This window comes from Mustelus asterias, chromosome 15 (genome assembly GCF_964213995.1).
Source record: "Mustelus asterias chromosome 15, sMusAst1.hap1.1, whole genome shotgun sequence".
Lineage (NCBI taxonomy): Eukaryota > Metazoa > Chordata > Chondrichthyes > Carcharhiniformes > Triakidae > Mustelus > Mustelus asterias.
In genome coordinates, this window is record NC_135815.1 from 64,570,322 (window position 1) to 64,582,745 (window position 12,424).

The 12,424-nt window shown below is 46.9% G+C and overlaps 1 protein-coding gene across 4 annotated transcripts in view; it reads right to left on the reverse strand.

The window, feature by feature from the left end:
* tmem181 (transmembrane protein 181) overlaps positions 1-12,424 on the reverse strand; it is a 199,900-nt gene that overhangs the window by 170,564 nt on the left and 16,912 nt on the right. For all 4 annotated transcript variants that reach the window (XM_078230007.1, XM_078230009.1, XM_078230008.1 and 1 more), the window contains 2 exons: positions 10,056-10,159; positions 1,672-1,733 (listed from right to left, as the gene is read on the reverse strand). In XM_078230007.1, coding sequence (XP_078086133.1) covers positions 1,672-1,733; positions 10,056-10,159 — 166 coding nt within the window. The remainder of the gene's footprint in view (positions 1-1,671; positions 1,734-10,055; positions 10,160-12,424) is intronic.

The following is a 12,424-nucleotide window of genomic DNA, read 5'->3' on the forward strand; positions in this document are numbered from 1 at the left end:
AAGACCTACAGACAGCGGACAACTACCGAAGAACTCCAAAAACCTCCAAATGCTATCAGACCTGGGTATATATTATTTTTGATTTATTCTATTTCCGTTATTACGGTTTTGGTAATGCATGTTCCTTGTATCATCTGTACAGCATTTCAGTTGAAACGTACTTTAATTAATATGTTACTTGTTTAGTTAATAAGAACATAAGAAATAGGAGCAGGAGTAGGCCATCTGGCCCTTCGAGCCTGCCCCGCCATTCAACAAGATCATGGCTGATCTGAAGCGAATCAGTTCCACTTACCCGTCTGCTCCCCATATCCCCTAATTCCCTTATCGATCAGAAAACTATCTACCCGTGATTTAAAGTTTCTGGCTGTTTAAAGTTCCTGGCTGTTTAAATAAAATACGTTAATTATTCAATTAAAGCAAGTGTCAGGCCTTTATATTAATGAACCTCTAACCGTTAATTAAGAACAGATAACACCTTCCCAAATAATTACAGCAGATTACAACGCGAGGTTCAGGAGATTAACCTCTGCGTCGTAACAATTTCCATTTGGAGAGGCAAGGTTTGATCACGGATAGTCAGCGTGGTTTCGTCAGAGGGAGGTCATGCCAAACAAATTTGATTAAATTCTTTGAAGAGGTGACCAGGTGTGTAGATGAGGGTTGTGCAGTTGATGGAGTTTACATGGATTTCAGCAAAGCCTTTGACAAGGTTCTTCATGGGAGAATTATAAAGAAGGCAAATGCACATGGGATACATGGTAATTTGATAAAGTGGATTCAAAATTTGATAAAGTGGATTCAACGGACAGCACAGTGGTTAGCACTGCTGCTTCACAGCACCAGGCACGGGTTTGATTCCCGGCTTGGGTCACTGTCTTTGCGAAGTCTACACATTCTCTCCATGTCTGCGTGGGTTTCATCTAGGTGCTCCAGTTCCCCTCTCAGTCTGAAAGAGGTGCTGGTTAGGTGCATTGGTCATGCTAAATTCTCCCTCACTGTACCTGAACAGGCGCCGCCAGAGTGTGGCGACTAGGAGATTTTCACAGTAACTTCATTGCAGTGTTAACGTAAGCCTACTTGTGACACTAATAATTAAACTTTGAACTTTAAATTGGAGGAGACAGAGGGCGATGACAAAAGAACAATACAGCACAGGAACAGGCTTTCGGCCCACCAAGCCTGCGCTGACCACGTTGTCTAATCTAGACCAACCACCTGTATTCCTCTATTCCCCGCCTGTTCATGTGCCTATCCAGATAAGTCTTAAATGTCGCTAACATGTCTGCCTCAATCACCTCACTTGGCAGTGCCCCACCACCCTCTGTGTAAAAGATTTGCCCCGCACATCTCAACTGAACCTTTCTCCTCTTACCTTGAACTTGTTCCCCCTTGTAATTGCCATTTCTGCCCTGGGAAAAAGCTTCCAACCAGAACTTTTACCATGATGTAACATGGAATCTCCTGGTGCAGGTTTTATGTTGCATCACTGACAGTATCCAATGATTTCACGGGTTATAATTTGTTTTATGATCAGTAAACCAAGACCCCAACATAGTAACCCTGGCAACAACAAGCAAACAGGAACAAAGGATGCAGAACAGTGAAAGCTAGTTCGCAGATTCCCAAATCCTGTATGAAACAAAAAAATGCTTCACAGCACACACTCACCAGACTATCTTTGATTTTGGCTGAAATTGGCGGCAATGCTCTGGATGAGATAATTTCTGGACCTACAATCAGAAGGAATAGATCATGAGAAACAAATTACAACTATCTCAGGTGGGATGGTGAGGAGATGGGGAGGAATGGTGAGCAATGAGGGAGATCAGTGCAACTCTTTCCACCTGCCTCAATTTTAAGAGATACTGGAAAATATTCCATATTAATTTCTCTCCTATTTTGCATCGAAAAAATGCATTCTAGCCAGTTCCTCTACCCAATTAGTGCTGATAATGGTGGAAGTATTGCTGAAAATAAGAAACATACTGTTGGAAGCTTTTTGTCTTCAACTCATCAGGACAGATGCAAGAAAACCAAATTTCAAAGCGGAAAAAAAAATTTATACTTCTTGCGCTTATAAGTGCAAGATGAAAATGCTCTGTGACCAGACGAATGACGACAGCAACAGCGGCAATATTAGCTGTAAGGGCAATTGTGACAATGAAAGTCAACTGCGGAGCGGTAGTGTCACCCGAGAGGGTGGCTGTGAGGGAAAGGTGATGTCTGTGAGGAAAGGAGAAGAGTGATGCCTGTGAAAGGAGAGACGATGGCTGTGAGAGGAGGGAGAGCCTTTGAGGAGCAGGAGCAGCACCTGCGAGGAGAGGGGTGGTGGGGGGGGGGGGCAGCCAGACCGGCTGACGGGGGTGGCGGGACCGGCAAGGGGGGGGGATGGCGGGGCCGGCTGGGGAGGGGCGAGGGCAGTCAGGCAGGGTGGGGCAGGCAGTCGGGGGCGGCGAGCGGGGCAGGCCGGGGCAGCGGGCGGGACAGACGGTGAAGGCGGGATGGCGAGGGGCGGGTCGACGGGCGGGGAGGGGCAGGGCGATGGGGCCAGAGGGAGGGGCGGCCGGGCAGGAGATAGGGGGGGGCCAGGGGGCAGGGCGGCCAGGGGGGCAAGGGCGGCCGGGCCGGGTCGGGGGAGCGGGAGCGGCCGGGGCGGGGGTGGTGGGGGGGGCCGGGCCGAGCCGGGGGGGTGCGGCCGGGCCGGGCCGGGGCGGGAGCGGCCGGGCCGAGCCGGGGGAGGCGGGGGCGGCCTGGCCGGGCCGGAGGGGGGGCAGTGGCCGGCCGGGCCGGGGGGAAGGCCGGGCCGGAGGGGGGGCCTGGGCCGGGCCAGAGGGGGGGCCGGTGCCTGCCGGGCCGGGCCAGAGGGGGGGCCGGGGCCGGCCGGGCCGGGCCAGAGGGGGGGCCGGGGCCGGCCGGGCCGGGCCAGAGGGGGGCCTGGGGCGGACCGGACAGGGGGGCCGGGGCCGGCCGGGCTGGAGGGAGGGGGGGAAAACGGGGTCAGAGGGGGGGGGGGGGGGGGGGGGGGGGGGGCAGGGGCTGGAGGGGGGGGGGGGGGGCAGGGGCTGGAGGGGGGGCCAGGGCCGGCCAGGCCGAGGCCAGCCGGACCGGGGGGTGGGGCCGGGCCCGAGCCCAAGCCCGAGGGGCGGGCCGGGGCCGGCCCGGCCGAGCTTGGCCGATAGGCGTGCGGGGCCAGCCTGGCCGGAAGGTGCCTGGTGCCGTGTCTGTGGGGGGGTGGCCGCGGCCGGCGGGGCCCTGGGCCGGCGGGGGGGATCGCAGGGCCGGCGGGGGGGATTGCGGGGCCTGCGGGGCCCCAGCGGGGGAGGTTGCTGGGCCGGCGGGGGGGGGGCCGGCGGCTGGCCCTCTGCCGGCAGGGGGGCCGGAGCCGGCATGGCCCCGGCGGGTGGGCCGGGGCCGCGAGGGGAGGCGGGGGCCAATTTGCATTAATCTTGACTGGATCATGCCCACCGGAAAAGTAGGAAATAAAATTATGAGAAATTAGAAAATTGGCCTTCCGGATGCATTGTATTTTTAGAGCAGTATTGGGTTTGCCAGAGATTCCTAGTGGGGTGCTGAGCCATCTATTCGAGTCATAGAGTCATAAAGGTTTACAGCATGGAAACAGTGTTGATTATGAGGAGAGACTGAGCAGATTGGGTTTGTATTCGTTGGAATTTGGAAGGCTGAGGGGGGATCTTATAGAGACCTATAAGATAATGAAGGGGCTGGATCGGGTAGAGATGGAGAGATTCTTTCCACTTAGAAAGGAAACTAGAACTAGAGGGCACAGCCTCAAAATAAAGGGGGGTCAGTTTAGGACAGAGTTGAGGAGGAACTTCTTCTCTCAGAGGGTGGTGAATCTCTGGAATTCTCTGCCCACTGAAGTGGTGGAGGCTACCTCGTTGAATATGTTTAAATCACGGATAGATGGATTCCTGATCGGTAAGGGAATTAGGGGTTATAGGGATCAGGCGGGTAAGTGGAACTGATCCACTTCAGATCAGCCATGATCTTATTGAATGGCGGGGCAGGCTCGAGGGGCTAGATGGCCTACTCCTGCTCCTATTTCTTATGTTCTTATGTTCTTATGTAACAGGCCCTTCGATCCAACTTGTCCATGCCACCCCTTTGTTTTTAATCACTAAGCTAGTCCCAATTGCCCACATTTGACCCATGTCCCTCTGTAGCCATCTTACCCATGTAACTGTCTAAATGCTTTTTAAAAGACAAAATTGTACCAGCCTCTACTACTACTCACACAAATGTGAGGTAATGCATTTTGGAAGGTCTAATACAGATACAAAATATACAATAAATGGCAGAACCCTTAGGAGTATTGATAGGCAAAGGGATCTGGGTGTACAGGTACACAGGTCACTGAAAGTGGCAATGCAGGTGGAGAAGGTAGTCAAGAAGGCTTACGGCATGCTTGCCTTCACCGGCCGGGGTATTGAGTTTAAAAATTGGCAAGTCGTGTTGACGCTTTATCGAACCTTAGTGAGGCCGCACTTGGAATAGTGTTCAATTCTGGTCGCCACACTACCAGAAGGATGTGGAGGCTTTGGAGAAGGTACAGAAAAGATTTACCAGGATGTTGCCTGGTATGGAGGGCATTAGCTATGAGGAGAGGTTGGAGAAACTTGGTTGTTCTCACTGGAGCGACGGAGGTTGAGGGGAGACCTGATAGAAGTCTACAAGATTCTGAGAGGCATGGACAGATGGATAGTCAGAAGCTTTTTCCCAGGGTGGAAGAGTCAATTACTAGGGGGCATAGGTTTAAGGTGCGAGGGGCAAGTTTTAAAAGAGATGTACGAGGCAGATTTTTTACACAGAGTGGAGGGTGCCTGGAACTCGTTGCTGGGGGAGGTAGTGGAAGCGGATACGGTAGTGATTTTTAAGGGGCATCTTGACAAGTACATGAATGAGATGGGAATAGGGGGATATGGTCCCCGGAAACGTAGGGGGTTTTAGTTAAGTCGGGCAGCATGGTTGGTGCAGGCTTGGAGGGCCGAAGGGCCTGTTCCTGTGCTGTAATTTTCTTTGTTCTATGTACTTCTGGCAGCTTGTTCCAGACACTCACCACCCTCTGTGTGAAAATATTGCCCCTCTGGACTCTTTTGTATCTTTCACCTCTCACCTTAAACCTATGCCCTCTAGTTTTAGACTCCCCTACCTTTGGGAAAAGATATTGATTATCTAGCTGATCTGTGCCCCTCATTATTTTACAGACCTCGAAAAGATCACCCCTCAGCCTCCTACGCTCCAGAGAAAAAAGTCCCAGAATCTCCTGATAACTCAAACCATCATGTCCTGGAATCATCCTAGTAAATCTTTTCTGCACTCTTTCTAGTTTAATAATATCCTTTCTATAATCGGGTGACCAGAACTGTACACAATATTCCAAGTGTGGCCTTACCAATGTCTTATACAAGTTCAACAAGACGTCCTAGGTTCAATGTTCTGACCAATGAAACCAAGCATGCTGAATGCCTTCTTCACCAATCTGTCCACCTGTAACTCCACTTTCAAGTAGCTATGAACCTGTACCCCAGATCTCTTTGTTCTATAACATTCCACAATGCCCTACCATTAACTGAGTAAGTCCTGCCCTGGTTCGATCGACCAAAATGCATTACCTTGCATTTACCTAAATTAAACTCCATCTGCCACTCGTCAGCCCACTGGCCCAATTGATCAAGATCCCACTGCAATCCTCGATAACCTTCTTCACTGTCCACTCTGCCACCAATCTTGGTGTCATCTGCAAACTTACTAATCATGCCTCCTAAGTTCTCATCGAAATCATTAATATAAATGACAAATAACAGTGGACCCGGCACTGATCCCTGAGGCACACCGCTGGTCACAGGCCTCCAGTTTGAAAAACTACCCTCATCCAGCCAATTTTGCATCCATTTGGCTACTTCACCCTGGATCCCATGAGATTTAACCTTATGCAACAACCTACCATGTGGTACCTTGTCAAAGACCTTGCTAAAGTCCATGTAGACAACGTCAACTGCACTGCCCTCATCGACCTTCTTGCTTACTCCTTCAAAAAACTCAATCAAATTTGTGAGACATGATTTTCCATTCACAAAGCTAAACTGACTCTCCCTAATCAGTCCTTGCCTCTCTAAATGCACGTAGATCCTATCTCTCAGAACACTTTCTAACAACTTACCCACTACAGATGTGAGGCTCACCGGTCTGTAGTTCCCAGGCTTTTCTCTGCAGCCCTTCTTAAACAAAGGCACGACATTTGCCACCCTCCAATCTTCAGGCACCTCACCTGTGGCTGTCGATGATTCACATGTCTCTGCTTGGGGACCCACAATTTCCTCCCTAACCTCCCACAACATCCTGGGATACACTTCATCAGATCCCAGGGATTTATCTACCTTGATGCACTTTAAGACTTCCAGTACCTTCTTCTGTCATATGTACTCCTCAAGATATCCCTATTTATTTCCCCAAGTTCCCTAACATCCATGCCTTTCTCAACAGTAAATACTGATGAGAAATATTCATTTAGGATCTCACCCATCTCTCGTGGATCCGCACATAGATGACCTTGTTGATCCTTAAGAGACCCTACCCTCTCCCTAGTTACTCTTTTGCCTTTTATGTTTTTGTAGAATCTCTTTGGATTCTCCTTTGCCTTTTCTGCTAAAGCAATCTCATGTCCCTTCAATATCATTCTCCCATTCGATCGATTGGTCAATAAATGACACGTCTTGGAACAGGACATTTGTTTCGTGAGTTTCTGTGTTTAGCTTTAATTTTAGCAATTCACAATCTCACAGGAAAACCCCTTACAGGTGGGCAATGCTTGTGTAAGGGTAATGCCGGGGGTGGGGGGTGTTTGATAGCAGGGCAATGGCTATGCGCGGGGGGGCGGGGAGGTGTTAAGTATGAGGGAAGGGGGAAGGGAATGGCAGTAAAGGGGGAGGGGGTGCAAAGCCTGTGAGGGGGAGAGCAGTGGCTGAGGGGGAGGGGACAATGGCTGCAAGGGTGGAAGCAGTGATGGTTGTAAGGGGGAGGAGGGCAATGCCTCTGAAGGAGGGGTGAAAGTGATGCCTATAAAACGAGGGGGAGGGTGATGGTTGTGAGGAGTGGGCTTGATGGCGATGCTTTGGCACTTGACCATGATGATCGGTAACTGGGCTGACTGACGTTGGTAGGTTACTGGTGCTGCTGTCGTACCGAGTATCTTCAAGGCTTCTCCAGTGTCCATGGCCCGCCTTGCCATTGCACGTTTTAATTTAAGGGGCTGGATCTCACCTTGTAAATATCAATATGTCTGCCCTCCACAACAGTGACAGAAGCCCATATATCACCTCCATTTTGAGTGGTCAACTGTTTACCATTAACACCTTGAGGACCCTGGGAAGCACCAAGGATCAGAGGACTGTGGTATGCATGTACACCAGTCCTTTAAGGTAGTAGAACAGATGGAGAAAGCGGTTAAGAAGGCATGTGGTATACTTGCCGTTATTAGCTGAGACAGAGTTTAAAAGCAGGGACATTTTGCTGGAACTATATAAAACGTTGGTTAGGCCACAGCTAGAGTACCGTGTGCACTTCTGTACTCCACATTATAGGAGGGGGATGATAGCGTTGAAAAAGGTGCAGAAGAGATTTAGCAGGGTGTGGTCTGGGCTGAAGGAGCAGGGTGAGGGGTGGTCACAAGTTTGAGATGTATAAAGTTATGAGGGCATAGATACAGTAGACAGGAGGAAATATTTTGCCTTGGTGGTGTGATGAATCGCACAGATTTAAGGTCAGGTTTAATGGGGATGTGGGGAAACACTTTTTCACCCAGAGAATGGTGGGAAGTCTGGAACTCACGGCCTGAACGAGTAGTGGAGGCAGAGACCCTCATAACATTTAAGAAGTATTTAGATGTGCACTTGCGATGCCAAGGCAAAGGCTATGGGCCAAGTGCTGGAAAATGGGATTAAAATAATTAGGTGGTTTGTCTTTGACTGCTGCAGATCCAAATTGTGCTGTATACCTCTATGACTGTATATCTATCTCAATTGGGGTTGACTTGCTCACTTTAGTATTCTTTACTCTGTAAGCTTCAGATTCTTATTAGAGTCGTTTATCAAACTATACACCAGAGTTATACTCCTTTTTATGTTAGCCCTTGATAAGTTTTCTTTGGCTCTGTATTTAATCCTAATATGTCCGCTCTGTTTCAGGCAGAACAAGTTGCGTCTTTAAATTTACAGCTTTCCAGGTGGTGCTCTCCCCCACACCGGTAGCATCCTTCTAAGTTCTTGGTCTGCACACTGGACTTTCTGTATCTCTGTGCATCTTGCTCACTGCTCTTTGACTCATGGCTTTCAGCACCCTCATCATAAGTGCCACAACTTCCTGTGGCTTCCTGCCAAAGTTGGTTGACACCACCTAACTGTATATTTTTTCAGCGCTTTCTGCAGCCCGAGCAATCTTATCAAGCTAATTTCTGCCTCTGCTGTGATGTTATTCACATTGCAAACTAACCTATCTCTTAACATCTCGTTGTGTGTTGATCGAAATTCACATTGTTCAGCTAATTGCCTTAACTGTGCCATAAATGCTGCTAACATTTCTCTTGGGTTTCTCATTATCGAATTAAGTTTATATCACTGCATTATCACTGATGGTTTTGGATGATCATGCCCTTTGACCATTTCAACCAGCTGCTCGAACATTCTTGTACCTGGGGCCTCTGGAGAAGTCAGACTTCAAATTAGATGATAAGTCTGAGCCCCACAGGCTGCTAGAAGGATTACCTTCTGCTTTTCCTGTGTCCCAATTTCATTGGCCCTAAAAAATAATCAGAGATGCCCCATATATTGGATCCACTGCTCTATTTTAGGGTCAAATGGTTCCAACTTCCCAATTAAAGACATATTGGCACTCAAGTTATTGCAGTATTGTTTCTTAAGAGAGTTGCGATTCAAGGTCTGTTCTTCCGATTTGTAGCAGATGACAGAAAAAAGTTCTGCTTTACCTCATGGCCAAATGTAATAACTGCAAGAAATTGACTAACAACAGATAAACGACCAGGAGATTTATTTGGGAAAAGCGACTATATACACAGGACAGCAAGAAAGCTTGTAAACTCAGTGACTCCCGGACTCCAACAGTCAATTCCAACTGTCAAACAATTGCCTCTCTGTGGATTGGGTCGTGCAAACTCCGATAAATTCGACACCCCTCACTGCACAAAAAGGCACATATCACATCACAGGTTACAAAACCTTTAGAAATGTTATGACATTGAAAGGAATCAATAATTTGAGAGCATTTTGCTACTTAATTGAATTCAGCTGCGTTATTTTTGTTTCTATTTAATTTTATTTTTCAATAATTTAGATTTATGCTACATGGTTTGTTCGAAAGTTAATGGTCTCCCAGTTGAAGAGGTCAAGAATTTATGGTGGTAATTCAATGTTTTTAACCATGTGAAGCTTAATAGTTAAAAAAACTCAGTTTATCATGAGCCTATGCCAGATCATATAAATTTTGAAGAGGAGTCATATTGGACTTGAAATGTTTACATTGTTTCTCTCTCCACTGCCAGACCTGCTGAGCATTTCCAGCACTTCCTGTCTTTATGCCAGATTACACATCTTGGTTTACAGAAAATTTGGGGTTTCTAACAAGAAATATTTTCTGGATTGTGCCCAAAATGCACACAATATACACACAAATGTGAGCTTGCTCTATGGCTGAAGTTGTTGACAGGGACAATGTCAGGTAATTTGCAGACTGACACAAAAAGAAAATGACATGAAAGCTACCAGATTGTTGTAAAAACACAAGTTGGTCATTGTTCACTCAATTCTTTCAGGGCAATTAGGGATAGACATAAAGAAAATGTTCAATGTCACCCATATGTTTCAAGGTCAAATTTCAAAAACGATCTATCACTACGTGCAGAAAAATGATCACATCTCGGAAAGCAAAATCCCTTTTCATAAAGATATTATTTGAGCTTTGTTAACAATTAGTGTCTCGATATGGTGTATAAAATTCAAGTTCCGTACTTTTGTACTTACCAGCTATTCCGATTAAAACTATCAGCCCAAAACAGATGAAGAACACAACAAACACCAAAACAAAGTGCCTCTTTGAGAGCGTATATAATCGCATTGGTGCTATCCTGCAAAGAACAGATCAGCAAAATGTCAATATAAAAAAGAAACAAAATATCTATAATGATTGAACTAAAGTTACATTCAATAGAATCTTCTCAAGTTACATCATAAGCTGTCATATATGCCACCAAATTCTAAATGCTTAACTGCCGATACCATACTATAACCCATTCATAGAAACATAGAAACTGGGAACACGATGACGCCATTCGGCCCTTTGAGCCTTCTCTGCCGTCATTTAATATGATCATGGCTTATCTGCTATCTCAACACCAGATTCTCGTTTTCTCCCCTTGATGCCATGAAAAGCTAAAAAATTATTTAGCTCTTTTTTCAATACATTCAGTGACTTGGCCTCCACAGCCTTCTGTGGCAGAGAATTCTGCAGGTTCACTCCCAAAGAACAAAGCACAAAGAAAATTACAGCACAGGAAAATTACAGCACAGCCATGCTGCCCGACTGAATTAAAACCTCCCTACCCTTCCGGGGACCGTATCCCTCTATTCACATCCTATTCATGTCGGGTCTTTGTCAAGATGCCCCTTAAAAGTCACTATCGTATCTGCTTCCTAGTGCTTCCTCCCTTGGCAGCGAGTTCCAGGCACCCACCATACCCTTTGAATGAAGAGATTTTTCCTCATCTCAGTCCTAAATTGTCTACCCCATATCCTGAGACTGTGTTCCCAGGTTCTAGACTCGCCAACCAGAGAAAAATGTTCTCCCTGCATCTCGTCTATCAAGTCTCTTCGAATTTTATATGTTTGAATCAGTCTCATCCTTCCAAACTCTAGTGAATACAGGTTCAGTGGAACCAATCTCTCCTCATAAGACAGACCCGCCAACCCCGGTACCAGCTTAGTAAACCTCTGCCACACTCCCTCTATGATAATTACACCCTTTCTCAGGTAGGAAGGCCAAAACTGCATGCAGTACTCCAGGTCTGGTCTCACCAAGCCCTTTATAATGGCAACAAACGCAAATTCTCCTGCAATGAACATAAGAACACAAGAACGAGGAGCAGGAGTAGGCAATTTAGCCCCTTGAGCCTGCTCCACCATTCAATATGATCATGGCTGATCTCATCTCAGCCTCAACTCCTACCCGTTCACCATAGTTCTTCAACTCTATACTAAATTAAAAATCTGTCCACTACTTCCTTAAATGTACTTAATCTCCCGGCATCCATAATGCTCCGAGGTATTTAATTCCACAGACTCACAACCCTTAAGAGAAGTAATTTGCTTTAAATCTACCACCCATTATCCTAAAACTATGACCAGTTGTTCTAGATTGTCCTATAAGAGGCAACATCCTCTCCACATCTACTTTGTCAATTTCTCTTATCATCTTGTACACCTCAATTAGATACAAAAAACAAAAACAAAAACAAAGAACAAAGAAAATTACAGCGCAGAAACAGGCCCTTCGGCCCTCCAAGCCTGCACTGACCATGCTGCCCGACTTAACTAAAACCCCCTACCCTTCTGAGGACCATATCCCTCCATTCCCATCCTATTCATGTATTTGTCAAGACGCTCCTTAAAAGTCACTATTGTATCCGCTTTCACTACCTCCACCGGCGGTGAGTTCCAGGCACTCACCACCCTGTGTAAAAAACCTGCCTCGTATATCTCCTTTAAACCTTGCCCCCTGCCCCCTAGTAATTGATTCTTCCACCCTGGGAAAAAGCTTCTGGCTATCCATTCTGTCCATGCCTCTCATAATCCTGTAGACTTATATCAGGTCGCCCCTCAACCTCCATCGTTCCTCGAGATCTTCTCTCATTCTTCTGAACTCCAAGGAGTAAAGGCCTAAATTGCCCAATCTCTCTTTAAGAGACAAATCCCTCATCTCTGGAAGCAATCTAGTCAACCTCCTCTGAACCACCTCAAATGCAACTACATTTCTCCTCAATTAAGGGGACAAATACCGTATGTAATATTCCAAATGCGGTCTCACTAATGCTTTGGACAGTAGCTGCAAATTCACTACTTTTATATTCTATACTTTTAGCAATAAATACCAAGATTTCATTTGCCGCCTTTATTATCTGCTGGACCTGCATACCAGTTTTCTGCGATTGATGCACGAGGACGCCCAGATCCCTCTGCACCAAAGCACTCCATAGTTTCTCTCCATTTAGATAATAATTTGTCGTTGTGTTTTTCCTCCCAAAATGGATAACCTCATACTTAACCACATTAAACTCCATCTGCCAACTTTTGCCCTATTCACTTAACCTATTCATAACATCTGTAAATTTCTATTT